General features: G+C 35.5%; 1 protein-coding gene across 3 annotated transcripts in view; it reads right to left on the bottom strand.

Annotated features, from left to right (window-relative positions):
* Window positions 1-908: 908 nt before the first annotated feature.
* Window positions 909-19951, bottom strand: part of SLC24A2 (solute carrier family 24 member 2) — a 60150-nt gene continuing 41107 nt past the window's right edge. For all 3 annotated transcript variants that reach the window (XM_039319429.1, XM_039319431.1, XM_039319430.1), the window contains 6 exons: window positions 18072-18167; window positions 16631-16704; window positions 10025-10153; window positions 6075-6164; window positions 3701-3867; window positions 909-1260 (listed from right to left, as the gene is read on the bottom strand). In XM_039319429.1, coding sequence (XP_039175363.1) covers window positions 1011-1260; window positions 3701-3867; window positions 6075-6164; window positions 10025-10153; window positions 16631-16704; window positions 18072-18167 — 806 coding nt within the window. In that variant the 3' untranslated portion in view covers window positions 909-1010. The remainder of the gene's footprint in view (window positions 1261-3700; window positions 3868-6074; window positions 6165-10024; window positions 10154-16630; window positions 16705-18071; window positions 18168-19951) is intronic.

The raw sequence follows: 19951 nt of genomic DNA, 5'->3' as shown, positions 1-19951 counted from the left end.
TGATCCCTCATGATGTGCAACTTATTTTACAAACTGCTGAAAAGGCAATACAAAACCTCTCCCATCTGATCTGGGAAAGTTCCTTTTCTTCTATACATAGTCATAGGTTACAGCAATACATTGTCATCTGAAAATACAAAATATGTGAAAATATTTGAATTTTAATCCACTGGGGATGTTTTAATTGTAAATTTGTCTTTTATCTTTGTGAACTATTGAAGATAGGTGATGATAGATAGATAGATAGATAGATAGATAGATAGATAGATAGATAGATAGATAGATAGATAAGACAAGACAAGATATAGATGATTGATAATAAATAAACCTCATCCTAATAATTTGTGAGTAATGTTACCGGAGCCACCATGATAACCTTGTTGGTTACCATTTCTCAGATGCTGGAAAGCCAACACAGCTTGCATTAACTCAGTTCTAAAATTCTTCATGAGTCTCAAATGTGTGACGTGCAAACTGTATCACTCCACAACCTTCTCTTATTTGTCATATTGCTTCTGCTGTCGGTGCTGGATAACTCTTCTATTAGTTTAAAATGAATATGTACAATCCTAAATAGGAATTGCTGTTTCCAAAGATAGATAATATTCTTTCTATTTATAGATGCAGTTCTCTCTTTTTGATATACATATATATGTTTTATATATATATATTACAGACAGATTGAAAAACGAGCATGGAACTAGATCCTAAACAGAGCCCATGCAAGAAGCTAAATATACTCATAAACAACAGATGTATCATACCTCCAACAAATAAGCAGTGAAAGCTTCTTGGAGCATATTTAAAGTTATGAGTTTTCACTCTGCGTGTCATTTTTGTTCGGTGACAGCTACTGCATCGGTTGCATTTGTCCACAAATTGATTTCAATTCCTCTTTTTTTCTATTGTTTTTAAGTTGGACAGTTCTAAAGATACAATTTGTTTTTAGTTTTTTTCCCTTCAGTTGTTGTCGGTTTGATTGTTGTTCCCAAAGGAGTATTTCCGTCCTATTAGACTGACACGGGGCACACAATAATCCTGTCTTCCAGAAGGACGCTGACAATCAGGAATATAAAATAGAGCCCGAACATGGTAAAACCTAGGAACTTGTTCATCTTCCATTTGCAGAGTGCAATAGAGAGGATGACAAAGAGAAGCATGATGAAGAGAAGAACAATAGCACAGAATAACCCATTGCTGCTCACTTCCACTGGGGAGAAGTTGTTAATTACAGTATAGATGAACCACGGCAGAGGAAGGCTGTTGAAGAAAAAAAGCCAGTAAAAGCTCGTTTTGCTGCTAATTGAAAGGTGGTGTGATTTATATATAATTGACAACTAGAAGAATCATTACATGTCCGCAGCAGATGATATTAAAATGATATTTCTACCTCTAGAAAACAGCAGCATTGAAATGGTCAACTTTCTTATTTTTAGGGGTTATTCTCAGGGATAAACAATAGTTGATTTCTGGGAGGTAGAAGCATATTTCAATGCAATTTCTATTGTGGTGGTTAGGCAACACAATAAAGTCATCCCTGTTGTATGTAAGCAAGGGTAGGAAATATGTAGCCTTTCAGATAATGCAAAATACAATTCCAGCAGCACCATGCAGCTCTGTTTACCTTACATATACATACACACACACACACACACACACACACACACACACACACACACCCTAGGCAGCAAACATGTCTAATATTTATTTATCTTCTTTGCTGCCCATCTTATCAAGATGACTATAGTTGGCTTATAGTCATTAAATAAAAATATCATATAAAACATATAAAATACCATATATAACACTAAGGCAATAAATAAAGAGCATAAATTTAAAGTTCAGTTAAAGTTCAATTGATGAAGATGGAGATGAGAGGAAGAGAGAAAAGTGTGCATGGGGAAAAGGTGGGTTCTGTCTAATCCATTAACCACCTCCAGGATGATGCTCCTCCGTTGGGGTCCCAGGCCAGTTGGCAGAGTCAGGTCTTCAAGCCCTTTTGGAAGGCCAAAAGAGTGGGTGTGGATCTCATCTCGGGGGAACGTGATATTCCAGGGCAGGTACAATGGCCGAAAAGGCTTTAATACTCTTTCCTCCTTCTATTTTCCCTACAACAACAACCCTGTGAAGTGGGTTGGGATGAGAGAAAGGTCTCCCAGCTGGCTTTCCTGGCTAAGGCGGGACTAGAACTCATAGTTTCCTGCTTTCTAGCCTTTAACCATTAGACCAAAACTGGTTTCCCCCACTGGACCAAACTGGCTCCTTGTATCCATATCCTGTTCTTATGATTATCTGGCTGAAGTGGGTTCAAGCTCTCAGGATTGATGTAGAATATGGCCATTTCCCCCCCCCCCCATCTCCCTCTCCCTCTCTCCAAAGCAAGAAGAAAGACTAAAATATGGGATAGCTCTTTCACAATTTGAGAACACTATTCATCTCTGAAACAGAGATGAGGTATAATAGTTTACCATATCTTGACTAACATTTAAATAAATTACTAAGAGTCAGATGAAATAAACCTAGTCAGTATGCCCCCATCTTTAAAGGCCATTTGGGGTTACAGCTGATCCTGAATGCAGTCTTAGGTGTGCCCAGGGCTTTTTTTCTCATAGAATGCCCAGAACGGAATTCCAGCACCTTTTTTGAATGGAACCTTGTAGGGTAGGCCAGGCGGGTTGTATGACATGTGTGAATTCCGGCACCTTTTTTTTTTTTTTTTTTTAGAAAAAAAGCACTGGGTATGCCTCATTACACTCATATAATCCATCTACCATGCTACTTATCATCTGTAAGTGCTTGGATACTGGTGGAATTGCCTGTCTCCAATTGTCTCTGCCATTTGGTAAGAACCAATAAGGCTGGCATGCTTTGGATCCCATCTATTAAGTCGTGTCAAACTTGCTCAGTCCAGAAGATGGACTTTCTCTGATGCTGTACTTGAATGACGCTCTCCCAGGGTCTGCAAGTATCTGATCCTGACTATCTTCAAAAGAGTCTTGAAGACCCATCTCTTTCCGCAACCACTGAAATAGGAGGCTACATCTTCCCACCATTAGGTTGCTTTGTGTGTAAATTATGCTGTTTTCTTCCCATGATGTGACCATTTGCTGGGAGAAGGGGATAGAATGTAATGACCAAAATTCAACCATAGAGAAGAACAAAGAGCAAGCAGTCTGAAAAGATAAGGAGGTCAGCTTTGAAATTAGGTAAGGATTGGATGATAGCAACCAGAGGTAAGAAAATTAACTGCTGTACAACAAGCCATGTTTGACTCAGCAACCTTAATTTCAACAAAAGAACAGGTGAGGTAATACATGAAGGAATACAACTAGCAGAAAATAAAAGGCAAAGCTATATAGGATTCAGTCAGAAGATCTCCAGTTGGGCAGGCTTTCACCAACATCTGCTGAGCACATTCGTGTGTTCCCCAACTCTGCAAATTAACACTTTCGTAGCTGAGCAAGTGCATAAGAGAGTGAGTTTATATTTCTCAGTGTGTAAAGCTCAAGCAACTGTAATTACTAAAGTTCATGTAGGTTAACAGAGATTCTCAGTATGCAGTGTGTTCCCTTGAGCAGTGCCTCCCTGTTAACCAAAGCAATGTGCCTTGAAGCCTTAGCCTTGCTGATTAAATCTTGAGCACCTGAAAGTAAAAGTAAATGAATGAAATATATAAGGAGCTGACAGTAATAGTACTTACCCCACAGTGATATCAAAGATGTTACTTCCTACAGAACTAGAGACTGCCATGTCCCCAAGTCCTTTTCGTGCCACAATGACACTGGTGATTAGGTCAGGGATAGAGGTACCAGCAGCTAAAATGGTCAAGCCCATAATTTCTTCACTGATTCCAATGGTCTCTCCAACCTAAATAGCAAAGATACAAAATCATTTGCCAAAGACAACTGAGCGACCTCAATTGAGCCCCAAATTTCTGTTGCTAAGTGAGACATTTGTTAAGTGAATTTTGCCCCATTTTACAACCTTTCTTGCCACAACCCTTGTTAAGTGAATAGTTGCTTAGTAACCCAGTTGTTAAGTGAATCTGGCTTCCCCGTGGACTCTGCTCGTCAGAAGGTTGTAAAAGGCTATCATGTAACCCTGGGACACTGTAACTGTCATAAATATGAATCAGTAGCCAGGCATCTGAATTTTGATCATGTGACCACGGGGATGCAACGGTTGGGTGTAAAATGGTCACAGGTCACTTTTTTCAGTGCTATTGTAACTTTGAATGGTTGCCAAACAAACTATTGTAAATCAAGAAATATCTGTATAGAAATATTAGGGACCCCCCGCATAAAGGTATATAAAAATGCTACATTTGCTGTTTCATAATTTACTCTTTTTTCATATCCAGTGAAATTCTTCCTTAGTCATCTTGTTTCAGTCTCCAATAGTGGCTAACAATTAGTTGGGTTGTTTTACAGAGCCTGCCTATTCTTTGTTGCTGATTTTTCTTTTGTTTTTTTTCAAAACTATAGGATTTTTAAAACACTGTTGCTTTAATGTTAGTTTGTTAAAATAACTCTAGTTTAATCTAGGTGACCTTTAAGTGCTTTAGTCCAGAAAATCACCATAAATGTCAATATAAAAACAGAATGTAACTGGAACACATTTTGAAAACAAAGGTAATAGTGATATATTAACTCAAATTGCATTATGTTACCAAGGGACAAAGCATTATGAAGAGCATTAAAGACTTGATCCAGAACCTGAGTGCCTCAACTGAACGCCTTGTTCATGTACTAGGCATGTCAATAGCACTATGACATTGGGCAATTTCAATAATACAAAAGGCTTCAAAAGAAACTTGTTTCTAAGACTTGCATCGTTCCCTTCTGAAGTGCCTTTCTGCATTAATTTTATTTAGTTTGAAAAGCGGATGGTCCTGAATATGTCAAGACTTGGTTGTCTGAAGGGTTGCTTTCTTTCCAAAAGGGTTATTTGAAGTTCATCTTGGGAGCCCTTTTCTGATTGTCCCAACTTGAGAGATAAAGAGGGTAAATAAGGAGAAAATAACTCTGATTCTTGTATTCGGTCTCTAAAGTACTCAGTACATTTGGTCTTAAACCTGGTATCTTCTTCTTATCCTGGCCCATGACTATAACAAATATTTGATTTGATTTCAGCCCTTTTTAGCACTTCTTCCAATTGTCCCAAAATTACGATTTTTTAATTTTATTGTGGTAATGAGATTTCTGACTGTTTTAATGTTTAATTTACATTTTGGCCACCACGATGTTGAGACTCTAGAAAGAGTCCAGAGAAGAGCAACAAAAATGATCAGGGGACTGGAGGCTAAAACATATCAAGAACAATTGCTGGGATTGGGTATGTCTAGTTTAAGAAGAGAAGGACTAGGGGGCAACATGATAGCAATGCTCCAATATCTCAGGGGCTGCCACAAAGAAGAGGGAGTCAAGCTATTCTCCAAAGCGCCTGAGGGCAGGATAAGAAGCAATGAATGGAAACTAATCAAGAAGAGAAGCAACCTAGAATTAAGAAGAAATTTCCTGACAGTTAGAACAATTAATCAGTGAATGCTCAAACATTGGAAGTTTTTAAGAAGAGACTGGACAACCATTTGTCTGAAATGGTATAGGGTTTCCTGCTTGAGCATGGGGTTGGACTAGAAGACCTCCAAGGTCCCTTCCAACTCTCTTATTCTATTCTATTTAGACAGCTGAATGTTGCTGTTTGCTTCCTCCCATACTATAGGAAACTCTGGAAATTTATTTCGGATTGCAAAATGTAATTTTGAAACAATTTCAGCTCTCAGTCCTGACATCCCCATTCCCTCTGTATATATAGCATACCCAATTATCAAGATGGAAAACTAAAGTTACTAAAAAGCCTGTCTTTTAAAATGTCAATGGAGAAAATGCATTAGCATGTGATTTAGTGAAATATTTAAACAATTTTTATCCATTCATGAAATTTGGAGGCCACCCAACTCCAAGTGACTCTGGGCAACTCACATTTAAAATAATTTTCAATTAATTATTGAATCAATCAATGGAATTAATTAAATATAAGCCGAAACATAAGAGCAAATCCATTAAATAGCTCACCTGATGCGCCCACCAGACCATTAGATAAGAAAATACAGCGATCCAGGAGATGGATCCAAAAAATGTGAAAGGGAAAAACCTTTTCGATGACTGAAAGAGAATAATAATAAACATGTTAAATGTACTCATTCTGCAATATCGTAAGCCTTTCCACGAACATAGCATATACAGTACAGTGTGGCTGGGTTTATCAGTTTCAAACAAAATTTCATCAAATTAACATGGATCCCACCCATAAAAAGTACTATATTACTTGGGAGTGCATGCATTACATAAAATTCAGTTCTTATGTCGCTATGATAGATACCTAGGAAAGGTAAGTTTTTACTTAGTAGCTATTTATAATTGGTATGCTATGATTACATTATATAAGCAAGACCGTTTGCATTCAGTTTTGAAATATTTTGTCAGAATATGAGAAATCCATATAATAACTTCAAGGAAGGATATAAACTAGTGTTTATATTTATCAGTTCTATTTCTTATTAGCTTTTTTGTTCTAAAACATTGGTTTCTCATCAAAACACAGTTCTGGCAACTGGAACTCTTCCACTGTTGATAAAATTTAGGCAATTTTAGTTTTGATCCCTTTCGTAATGATTCACAATATGGAATTCACATTTTTCCAACCTGTTATTGAGAATAATTTGATGTGATTACATACCCCTTGTTTCCTCTATTATCAAATCACTTATAAATAGTCAGAGTGATTTGCCAAGTTTTGTGACTACTTGTGCCAAACTTGATTTCTTTCTTTTTACCTATTGAAATCAAATTCATGTTCAACTCAAATCTTGTATAATCACAAAGTCGACAATTAGATACAAATTGAAAGGAAAAATGGAGACTTAAAATAAAAACAACTAATATAATTAGTTGAATAGTGCATATAGAGGCACAAAATTGGGCAACCCGGGAAGATATATGTAAACAATGCCTGCACAGAAGAATGACAAATATAAGTAATACTCTCTGCTAGATAATTATTTCTAGACCAGTGGTTCTCAACCTGTGGGTCGGGACCCCATTTGGGGTCAAATGACCATTTCACGGGGGTCACCAAACCATGCTGTCCGCCATTTTTTTCCCTTTTCCCTAGCTGTCCTACTCCCTCTTATTGGTGGCCACACCCACTTGGGGGTCACCACAACATGGGGAACTGTATTATGGGGTCACGGCATTAGAAAGGTTGAGAATCACTGTTCTAGACAGAATGATTAAAAGTCTGTAGAAAGTACAATAAAAGAGCACGTAGCTCAAGGACTTTTGAAATGCCCCAATGGAAAGCAATGCATCTAGCCTGACCAGAATGAAGCCCTCGCACAATTTCAGCACTAGTAAAAGAAAGATAGGAGACTGGCATAAACACATCTGAAAAGATGCCACATACTGCTGAGACTGGGACTACATTTAGAGTGGTTTGAAAAGCAATGTCCCTAATAGACTGCTTACGTACATGTATTATTGAGTTAATGCTTGAGATAAATAGCAGAGGGGCTAGAATACACGTCCTGCCGCATCCCTATTTAATATTGATAGCTGCAGAGAGGTTCCCACAGGGTGAACGATACACTGTTAAAGTCATGTTGGAATGTAAAAGTTACATTGGCAGAGACTACCGGTAATCTATTTTTCTTTTTATAGAACTGGGTAACAATGGAATAGTTCTAATTAATAAGAAAATACGCTGAAGTGTTAATATGGGTAACCAGGACTAATGTCCAGCAGTTCTCCTTTAATAATTCTGTTGGATACTTTTCCTCCTATGTAATTTTCAGGTTTTGGTTGTGAAATAAACTATTTGACCTAAATGTGGACACAGGAGGAGAGAAAGTCACAGGGAAAGAGTAGATTACAGCTGAATTGTCCAATGATTCCATGGTAAAAATATTTTGGAAATAGTTTTCTCAAGATTCTGTGGATATTTGAAGTCACTCTTTGGAGATGGTGGTCTCCAAATTGAATATATAAGTATATGTTAGGATATTAAATTTAATAGCTGGAACGGTAAAGTGTACAATGGGCTAGAACACACAAATGTAGTTAATTGGTTGGAGACTACTGGCTCCTGCATGAGGCAAACTATGTTATGATTGGTTGCTGTGCATGTAAAGGGGTTTTTCCCCCTTTTTTCCCGCCTTTTTCTTCTATGTGTTCTGTATGCTGTAAAGTTTTACCTCATGATGTTCCTGTGTACCTGATTATCTTGTCTGCTGTAAATATAAATATTAAATATATTTATTTATAGAAAACTACAAGTTCATGCAAGTGTTTCTGACTTCATTTGGACACTTGCTGTGCAATTCCCTGAGAGGTATGGGCTCTGAAGCACCCGTAGTAAATTTCTCTGAGGTGAAAGATTTTTTGTGAGTCCAAGAAAGATTGAGGACAATTGGCCTGTGTAGATAACTCAATGCTATCTATTATAGGAATGGGAGGAGGATTTCCTTCAGCTCATCCTAATGAGATGAATTATCTCTCATGGAGCCTAAGAATGGAGAAGTTTCTGTGGACAGAAAATTTGCAGACAATTCTAAGCAATCCTCCAGCAGATCTCAATGAGATGGTGGTCTCCAAATATAATATATATATGTATACAAATAAATACATTTGCAGATTGGACCAAAACATCTAACAGTGAGAAAACTGTTAATTAAGTGCCAGAACCAGGAAAAGTTCTTAACTGCTGCAATTCATGTATTCTACTGTAGCTTTCCTGGTCTTTGATTTTAGAAGGGCTTTGTAGCATTTCTTTACAAATGAATGTGGAGGTTGTCATACTGAAAAGCATGGACTGCCTTTCTTGCTTTGACAGTGTCAAACCAGGGATTGAAACTAATCTAAGAAAGCTGTGACAGTCTGAAGAATTAAGGTAACAAACTGAGGTTGGCATGTGATGGGGCTATCCGAGGGACCACCTCTACCCACTACATCAGCCTGCCCCATAAGATCTGGCAGAGAAGACATGTTGTGGGTGACATCACTTAGGGAACTATATTTGATGCATTCCAGGGGACATGACTTCTTTGTCATGGTGCTCACCTTATGGAACATTTACCACCCTCCCCCCCCTCCCGAAATTAGATTAGCTCCATCCCTTTGGTTTTTCCAGAAGTCCCTCAAGACCTGGTTATGTTATCAGGGCTCCCAGGGAACCAATAGCTCCATTACTAAGGTGATCATTTTTCTCCTCTCTTTGCTTAGGGTTTGTATATTTGTTTTTGTAATATTTGTCTTTTACTGCGGATGTTTATATTGTTATATTTGTTGTTTTATATTTGGGCTTGCTGTATGCTGCCCAGAGTTGCTTTTTGTGAGACGGACAACTATACAAATTTGATGAATAAAATAAACCCACACTTGTTCAGGGCAATCTGAGAGAGAAGCTGAAGAACAGAATCTAAGTTCAAGAGACCTAAGAGGTCTCTTACCACTCTGGAAGACCATTTATTCTAAACTTGCCTTTTGAAAATCAATGACTCTTAAAAGAGCTTAACAATGGATGGGTGTTGTTGGGATTTAAAGTAATGTTAAATTATTGCAGAAGCTTTAGAATTGCTGTAGATGGAAAATATGTTGGGTGTCTGCATAGTCCAAGGGGAAAATTTTTTTTGCATATAAAGTCTAATAGACATGTAAAGAAGCAGGCATGCAGACAAACATAAAAGAACTATTAATAAAATATTTTATAGGTTGCCATTAAATATTTATACAAGTAAATGGCAATGTATTCACTGTTATTGTCTGCCAGGCAAGGTCTCCAAAAGCTCAAACCAAATGTCATTTATCATGACATTTTTATCAAATATTTTCTCCCCCAAACAATCTAATGGAAGCTGAAAATGAACTTATTTATGTATACTCAATCATAGTATCAAGGCTAAATCTGTCCTTTACAAACATATTTTACATTTCAATTCATAAATAAAAGTAAAAACAGTCATTCTCACTGGATTTCTAACATCAGGTAGAGTCACCCATAATGGAAAAACGACAGGCAAAATAATCAGATACGTAAACTGCTTCCGGGGCGTATCAGGCCAGGCCAGACTGAGGGGTTGACTATCATCATCATCTTCCTGTTGTGGAAAAAAAGGACAATATTAATTTAAATGAAAAAATGGAAACATTTTGTACTTAATTAGTTTAAAGGAAGTCTACAACAAGCTGTCTTCAGTTGCTATTTGAAAAAAAAATAAATTGAAGAAAAAAAATCCAGCAATGCTATAAAATGTATACCAGATTTTGAAGAATTTTGCTTACTGAGGTTTTTGTGCATAATTTTGTGTTCCTCATAGGGTGTTATAACATAATCTTGAAGGCTGTCAGAAATTCTCTTTATTCCCGCTTATCTTAAGGAGAATCAAGACATGGTAATCTTCATTTTTTTCCTCACCCCCTCCTGTCTACTCCTAAGCTGATTTTTTTTGTACATAATGGTTGTTGAAGTCCTTCTTCAAGGCCATCTCTATATCTCTTTTCCAGGGAGGAGGTTGGGAGGAGGGAGAACACCCTAAGTTAATATTTCATTTCTTTCCTTTCACACAGATGACCAGCTTCATCATACTCTTTGACTATCAACTTGAATGGCTTTAAAAAGAAATAGAAGTTTCATGAAGTTTGCCGCTTTCCAAAGCACTTTTTGCTATTACAGAAATGATGGAATAAAAAAGGCATTTAGCTTCATCTAGGTTACGGTACATCTTACATCATTATGTTCAATATTCTCTAAAATATTTATTTTGCAGAAAGATGAGTTTCTAGCATTGATCGATTATGTGCTTGTTCCAAACACAGAATCCATTTGTCTGTACACTTGGAAAACCACTCAAATTGTATTTTATACTGTACATTAGATTTAACAATTATTTTCCTACTCAGACTTTCTCATGATATAGGAACAGTAATGGAATATATGAATCAATTCTCCAAAATGATATCGCTGTACTATTAAATTTATCCTTTCAGCAAGGAAAACTGTACATCCTACTCAACTTAAATATATGTGCAACATTTTTAATGGAGAGAAAAATGTTGTATTTCTTTTCCTTTCTGCCCACTATATTCTTTCCTCCAAGTCACATATATATACATTTATTTAGTTTGCTAAATACACCATAGAAAATAATATTTGAAAGCAGTTTGCTTTGACAAAAATCAGATAAAAGCAAAAAAAGGTTATATAGACTTTGCAGATTATATTTTTTACTTGGGCTTCAAATGATTCAACAAGAGATGCTGTGCAGTCACAACTTTTATACAGACTTATTAGAACCAATAAACTTAACTTTCCTGAACCACACAGTATACCTGACAATGTACTAGAGATCTATAAACATTATAGAGATGGTCTGATGTCCAGATTTGTAACTCCAGAAATAACCTTATTTGCTCTGGGATCTTCTGAGGTATATTTTGATCCAGTTTGTTCATAGACTAGAAGTACATTCAGAAAAACAAACTCTCCCCACCCAATATATGACTTGGGAAAAATTTAAAAATTTAAATATTTGCAACTTTTGTTTCTTTTTATCATTCCATGATAAATTTTCAGGAAAGGTGGATCATTAGGAGATAGATAAGGAGATGCAGCATACAAATTTTTGAACTATGTTTCTTTAAAGCCTATTTTGAAAATATCTATTTTTTCTTATTACATAATGAAATCAAATTTACTAGAAGGTTATAATTTTGAAGAGGGTGGAGCATACAAATTTGCACAGAAGTTAGTTTGGGATTTTGAAGTATCATTCATTTAATTATTTTAAAGTGCCTCAAACTTTTTGCTTTTCAAAGAAAATGAAAATGCTATCAATATTTTTAGCAAATTTCACATGTATTAATGGTGGAGGGTTTTTTGCAACCAAAAGAGGGGTGTAAAGAACAATAATATTTCTTCCTAAATACAACAAAGCTGATGATCAAGAGTTTAAGAACAGGGAGAAATCAAACTTCAATTTACTGGTCTTTTCCACAAAATAAAACCATCGTTACTCCTTTTTTCAATGTAGATATGCACATGGCTATATTGCAAGATATTCTTCTTTCCTCTCCTGAAGGAGAAAACTGATTTATCTCTTGGAACACCTGTGAGATATCAATTAGCTGAGATAATACACATAACCCTTTAATTGCAGTCATTCCAGTTTTGAGTGACAGACTCACTGTGCACACAATGGAAAAGGAGTTAAAGAACAGAATCCAACCTATTAACTCCATTAAAAACTAAGATGGGGAAACTGCTTTCTTCTTCACTGTAACTAATTATAGTGTGGTGTTAAGTACAGATTGAAATAAATTACATAAGCACAGTTTGCTTTTCTGCTTGTCCTTTTAAACCAAAAAATGGCTATTATGCTGCTAAAAGAAATTTAACACCAATGTGACAGGCCTTATAAAAAGAGCCATAACACTGCAGCTGAGATTAATGATCTTTCAGCTTCACCCATTTAAATGTATATTTTCTACTCTGGCATCCCCTCAAAAGCTGTTTTTTAAATGGAGCCCCTCACTATATTGTATGCACAAAATCACATAAACATAACTGCCTAGCCCGAATTTGATAAAATTCAGGCTACTTTGGTAAAAGAGGTTATAGATATATGTAGAGACACTTCCTACAAGAACTTTTATTGATATGAACTAATCAACACCCTGGTGTATCAGGGACCCATTGAATTACAGTTGTTCAATAACACACTTAATGATCATACAGCAAATCACAAAAGGCTTGCTTCCTTGTTAGAACTAGGCTGCTTGTTTCTTTTACTTAACATTATCTTTGTAATGTTAGGCACACATATTTTTCGTTCCTTGCTGGTTTCCATAGAAACTGATAAAAAAAGGAACATGCCTGAGAAAAGAAGATGAGAATATAAAGTTGAAGATTATTTTTAGGAAAGTCAGAAACGAAAATAATTCAGCTGACTTTGAATCTCTACAGGATAGTATATAAAATATTATTCATTATATTTTATTGCATTATATTACATTACATCACGTTCTTATATGATGCTGTACAAATATTCCATAATTAATTTTATTGATAATTTTAATAAAATTCCTGAAAAAAATTAATACAAGCTAAAAAAAGATTAAAAGAAAAGGAAGAAAATATAAGAATGTAATAAAAAGAAAAGAAACATATAAGCAAATTATTTCCCCCTTCAACACAAATATAAGCAATTTTAATAATTTATCACCTCTTAAAATACAAAAAAATTATCTCTTCTTTCAATATTTAACCTCTTATCTATAAATAAATCCCTAAAACCTCATGAGTTCAGTCCTGATCAACAAAAGTTCAGTAAAGATTACCAGAGATAACAACAAATTTATTTTAAACGTGAGGATATAAACCAACTTTATATTTCTTCCTTTTACCTCTTATTGTTTAATCCCTTTAAATAAAATCCTAGAACTTGATTTTTCCCCCCATTTTTTTCTTTGTCCCTTCTCACAAAATTCTTCAAAACCTTAATAAGTCCAATCTGGAAATTTATCCAGGTCATCCTCTTGGTTTGTTGTTTGTATGTCCTTTTTAATTAAGACAGCTTTTGTAGGACATGTGTAGTATCTTTTTCTATATTGTAGCCTGTCATTTTCAAATCTGCTTTCAGATCAGCCTCAGTCTTGTCTGGTAAAACTTGTTCCTCTTTTATAACATCATTTAAACACAGTATCTATAGAGACAAATACTCTTACAGGGTCCATTGTTCAAAAATATTTTTAATATGTCCTATCAATGTTAAAATATTTTGCTCTATTCTGTAAAAGTAAGTCAAAGCTAAGTGTTCTTCTCTTTAATTGTAACATTTAGAACCTTCTAGTTCCCTCTAGAACCTTCAAAGGTTCAATGTCCAACCTTCAAAGTCCTATCCTATCATCTTTTTAAAAAAGAATTAACAGCATTTTCCCTAGGAGTGTTCTTATAATTAATTCCAAAATCTTATTTCTGGACCTTATCATTTTTTAACTTTACAAAATCAAAGTTTTTTGTTTATTTCTTTTTTAAAAAATTAAAGATTATATTGTAGACTTAAAACTAATACCAACTACTGTATGAAAGATAGAGTAATAAAAAAATGCAAAAAAACCCAACAACAATTAAAAGGTAGTAACTTCCCTCTTTATCTCAGCAAATATAAATAGTTTTAACATCTCTTAAATATTGTTTAACACCTCTTATCAACACTCTTAAAATACAGCAATCTCTTCCTCCCTCATTCTCTATAAACAAATCTTTAAAGCCTTATCATCCATCTTAATCAGCAAAAGTCCATTAAGAGTTACCAGAAATAACTATATATCTATTATAAACTTGATCCTAAAGAAAACCCTAACACTTGAATTCTTCTCTTTTATGTCTGTCTCATTTTGTTTATTTTTAAACAAATCCCCCAAACCTCGCTATTTAAATCTAATCAGTAAAAATCTAATAAAAGTTACCAAAGGTAACAATGTAACTGTTTTAACCAATCAGATAAATTTAAAATGCAATAAACAACCTGTTTCCCCTATAGCAGTGGTGGCGAACCTATGGCACGGGTGCCAGAGGTGGCACTCGGAGCCCTCTCTGGGGGCACACATGCCGTTGCCCCAGCCTTGCTCCGCCCGCAACTCCCTCACCAGCAGCCTCTCTGGAGGAGAGTTGCCCGTGAGCATGGCCCACGCGGAGCAGCGCAGCCAGGGACATGGCAGCCAGGCAGCATAAACAAGACTCTGCCATCACGCCCGATGTGCACAGTTGATGCTGCGGGGCGGGACAGAGATCGTGGCTGCCATGGTGCTGCTGGGGTGTCTGCTCTCCAGGCAGGCAGGGTCGGGCTTAAAAACTTCCAGTGTTGGAACATTCACCACTGCTGGAGACAGGTTGTTCCACTGGTTAATTGTTCTAACTGTCAGGAAGTTTCTCCTTAGTTCTAGATTGCTTCTCTCCTTGATTAGTTTCCATCCATTGGAAACTTATTTTGTTTATTCTTTATCACTCAATATTGCATAATGATACTAATCCAGAAAGGATACAAAATTATTAAGTATGTGTGTATGCATTTATGCATACTTGCATGTCGTTCTGGATGTTAAAAGAAAGTAGTCTCTCAAATAATATGTTCCATTTATGAATATCAAGAAAAAACATTTTACATAGTGCAACCAAATATTTTTATTAATGGTGCCAGTTGTTCTTACACAATTTCTTAGACAGAATATCAGAAATATATCTTAGAAGAAAACATTACTGATTGGTCTTGCCATGAGCAAAGCAATAGTTGAACAGATTTTTTTTAAGTTTATATACTGTATGTAAACTGTACTGTTATATGAGCTTCAGTAAGCTACGATTCATCTCCAAATATTCATCTCCAAAAATATGAGCATATTTTTTCTTTTTTAGTAATAAGCATACCTTCCCAATAACTTTAATTAATTTAATATAATAGCATCTCGCAAAAAGCCATATATTATTAAATCCTAGTTTTACTTAGTTTCATAATCCTGTTTATACTAATGTTAAGTATATAGCTTCCAATAAACTTGGTTTTTAAAGATACATTGTCTCCATGTAGCTCTCAAGGGTATATTTCCATTAAATTTGCATTTAAAGCACTGATTTTCAATCCCCAAGTTGCAAATATTGCTGGATTATTATTGTTCTATCCCAGCCTATTGCCATCCTTGTTAAAGGCACAAAGACCAAACCCCTGCTGATGCAATAGGCTGGAGACTTTACAACAAAACAAATCCCTTTTCATATGGGTGACAAACCTGTCAAATAGTCCAAAACACAAACAGCAAAACTCAAGTCCAAAGGAAGGAAATAGTCCACAGGAAACACGATGCAAACAGAAGACAATTCACAAGCAAGATGAACAGACCAGGATTCCAAGAAGCACTTTGCAAACGGTTGCCTTCAGCAACCAGCCACACCCACACCTCCTCTTTTTATACAGCAGTCCCAAGGCGTTGCCTCTCATTGCCTTCTCCTTTTACTCCGGAGGTGCCGCATTGACTGCTGTTGATTTACTCTCGCTAAATGACGACGTGTGCAGGCGTCAATTAGCAAGTCCATCAGGTGTGGGTCTTCCGAATCTGACTCATTCTCCTCACACAGCTGAGCTTCATCAGGAACACGACTGGAGGGCCCAGGCTCTGCATCAAACCATGAGTCCTGTAATTCATCAGAGCCTCCCTCTGCCCCTGATGGCCCTTCAAATGCCTCCTCCACCTCCTCCTCAGATTCCTCAGACTCAGCTGTTGGGAGCACAGGCTGGCATGGAATCACAACAATTATCCCCTTTATCTGTGATCATTGCCCAGGCAGTTCGTGAATGATGTAGCTGAAGAGAATAATATGTGAGAACCAAGGGCACTGGATTCCATAAAGTAACTTTGTATTGTTTGGAATTGTAATGCCAAAGACTGATCTCAAATTCCAAAAATAAAAGAAAAAGAAGAAAGTATCTCTTTCACAGATGGTTCACAGATACGATAACACAGAATTAAGCACAAAGCATATTTAACAGAAATGGAGAAAAGCAAGAATGAAAAAATGATACCTCTTCTGCACCAACAGCAGTTCCATTTTGCACTGGTTCATCAGTGGGTGGTGTCACTTCAACTTCAATTTTTTCTGAAGTATAAGCAGAAGAAAGAAATGTAAAACTGAAAAACCAATCAGTATTTTATTCAATTTATAAATCACTCAACTCTATTTTGACTGGGCTAATTTGGACTATGCTCATGCTTTAGTTTCACTGAACAACCGAACTCAAGTATCTTATTTTTTAAAGTCAGTTTCAGACAAAATGCAGAGTACTCATACGACAGACAAACTGAAATGTTGACATGGATTGAAATAGCTATCCTATACTAGGTGTCATTACTCTGAAAAACTGGTTTAAGTAATCTTATTGGGAAAGATAGGTTTAAGATATAATTTGTTTTATCTATTCAGCATTCCAGTTATTACTGAAAAAAAATCACTCAAGCCTTTTTCCTCAAGAGTTAGTTATAATAATAATCTTGTTTTAATTCAGTACAAATTAAATTGGATAAACAAGTTGGTGAATTGCAAGTGAGACAATCTACTTGGCCATGCTATATGCGACAAAATGAAGCAGTTTAAATTTAAAGATAATTAAAAATGAAAAAGATTCTGAAAAATTATGAAATTCTTCAGATCTGTTTTCTTTTGGGAAAATGCTTGTCACCCATTTCAGACAAGTGACTTTGGATAGTAAACAATAATAATTTTTTTAAAACAATTACAGTATAATACAAAAAGCAATATACACAGCAGCAAGAAAACTATCAACATAGGCATTAATATAGCCAGGAAATGGGGACCTATGCACATTCGGGGTCGCAGGCCTGGGCACATAACCAGGTCTTCACAGCCTTACAAAATCCAATTGAGTCAAGGTCATCGCAATCTCTGAGGAGATAATATTCCAGAGGGCAGTGGCTATAGCAAAGAAGACAAGCTATTGCTTGGCTGACAGAGCCCGTAACATGCCCAAACTATGGAACCAAATTGGATGGGTAGAAACAACTGGGAGAAGACGTCCCTCAGGTAACCTGGTCCAAAGCCATAAAGGGCTTTAAAGGTGACAAATAGCATCATGATTTGCACCTGGAAACACACTGGCAACTGCAGCTCAGCTAGTAGTGGTGTTATATGAGTTGAATATCTGACACCTATGCAGATGCATTTTGCTATAGTTAAAGCTTTCTAATACTTTTCAAGAGCAGCACAGAGTGTGTTATAATATATAACAGTCTCATTATTGATCTAACAACAGTTTAGTTGCATTCAGGTGTATATCACAAAGATACATATATACACAACTTTGCAATATATTATAAAGGTGCCATAGGAACTTTCCAATAAATTAGCATATCAGAAAAGCATTGAAGGAGGACAGTCATGTTAATCTATGGTAATAAATGAAATATTTGTTCTGAAGGAAACAATTCTTCCTGATCTCTTATGCTTACCAGCATTTTTGGCTCTTCCATTCCGTTGTTCACCATCTATTTCCAGGGACTTTTTGGCCAACTTATGAAGAATAGATGCCCTTTCTTTGAATTTTCCTACAAAATATACACATCTTTGTTAAAGCATAAGTTATTTCTCAGCTAATGCCTCACTTTTTATTCATTCAGTGGGTAGCATGTCACTTTGGCTTCTGTTAACTTGGTCTGTTCCCTAATCCAAACTTTTCCCAGCAGAAAGAATAAGCTTATTTCATTACAAAATATGAAATAGACTTGGGCTTTCCTATTATTTTAAATTAGATGGATAGTTCAAACATAATTGTAGGGAATAAGTACTGAAGAATGGCTACCAATCTTAGCAAGGGAAGGCAAGAGAGATATATTGTTTTGGTTCTCTTTTTTTACGTGTTTGGGTTACAGATTATTTATTTATTTTCTTCCTGATAAATCAAAGTCCCTGATTTTCATATTAATTTAGAAAAATTAATAGTTTATTACATGAGAAGCAATAAAGCATTGAATAGATGAAAAGCATATACCTGAAAGCTTAGATAAAGCCTCATTATAAAATAACAATGTTTAAGAAATGTAATAGTCACCAATACAATTGTTTTTCCCCAGCTAGGACACTGGCACATATATCCTTTTAAAAGAATTGCTATTATGATAGAATTAAAGTTTCAGAGTTATCTTTCAGAGTTATTATTACACTGTTTTTCACAGAACAATATATTTATTTACCTACACAATTTGAAAATAGCATTTTAAAAATGTTACGCAACAAGATACACAATATTGCACAGGGTACACAAATATTACCCTTCAAGAAAAGAAAATCAAGCTATTTAAATTGTTATTTTAAAGAAAAATGCTGAAAAGAGAAATAGGTAATCTGCTCATGCCTTTCATTTAACATATAAATGGAAAAGTCGAACCTAAAATAATAGCATCACATTCTCAAATAACAAACATTTGCATTTGAATAGAAAATCAGTAGTGAAGAATGCAGAAAGCAAAAGTGTAAATTTTGTCTCCTGAAACTTAAACAATCTCATTATGTGGTTAGTTGTATAATGGTGCAATACTGGAGCTACTGCCGCTGCCATCAGTAGAGGATAGATTGTTACTGAGTGATAGTGGCAGACTGTCATCATGTTTATACTTCCCAAAGATGATATGATATGACATGTAATTCCATGTTAACCTTTCAGGCATACCAGAGGTCTAGGAAATCTGGGAAAATACAAAAATCATAGGGAGTTTATCTGAAATTAATATGTTTGTCCCTTGAAGAACAGATATATGAGTCAGAAACTCATATATCTTTGCATCCTTCATCTGGTTCAGCCATTGTTTGATCAAATAGCTATCAGCCCAGCTAACATTAGAATACCAGAAATATCAAGCAAGATTTTGTTAGGTAAGTGAAATGTTGATAGAAATATATACTCTTAGATTTGTCAAATATAAGTGTTCTTCTTTAAAAATGGAGGAAGAAAAAGAAGAGTTACCTTATGGTAAGATGGGCAGCCAATAAATTTTATAAATAAATAAAAGAGAAACCTACAATTTTTTCAATTATTCGTAGACTCAGTTTAAATATAGCACTTAATTTTTTCTTTAACATACTTCATATAAAATAATTGTGATCATTTTGATAGATTATATATTGCCAAAGAGAAATAAATTCTAAAAAAAAAAAGCTGGGACATTTGAAGCAAACTGTAATGATGCCAAAAATGACAACATACATGTGGTGTCATCATCATGCAAATATGACTGATGCATACAATATATGCAAGCTTGTGTGATGAAATTGGAATGTGTGTTTTGCCATTTGCTCCCTATTGCCTCTCCAGAAAAGCAACAATTAAATACAA

The sequence above is a fragment of the Crotalus tigris genome, unplaced genomic scaffold (assembly GCF_016545835.1).
Source record: "Crotalus tigris isolate CLP2741 ecotype Arizona unplaced genomic scaffold, ASM1654583v1 scf7180000023589.2044511, whole genome shotgun sequence".
Taxonomy (NCBI): domain Eukaryota; kingdom Metazoa; phylum Chordata; class Lepidosauria; order Squamata; family Viperidae; genus Crotalus; species Crotalus tigris.
Note: the sequence above shows the minus strand (reverse complement) of the source record. Positions and strands in the feature narration are given on the sequence as shown.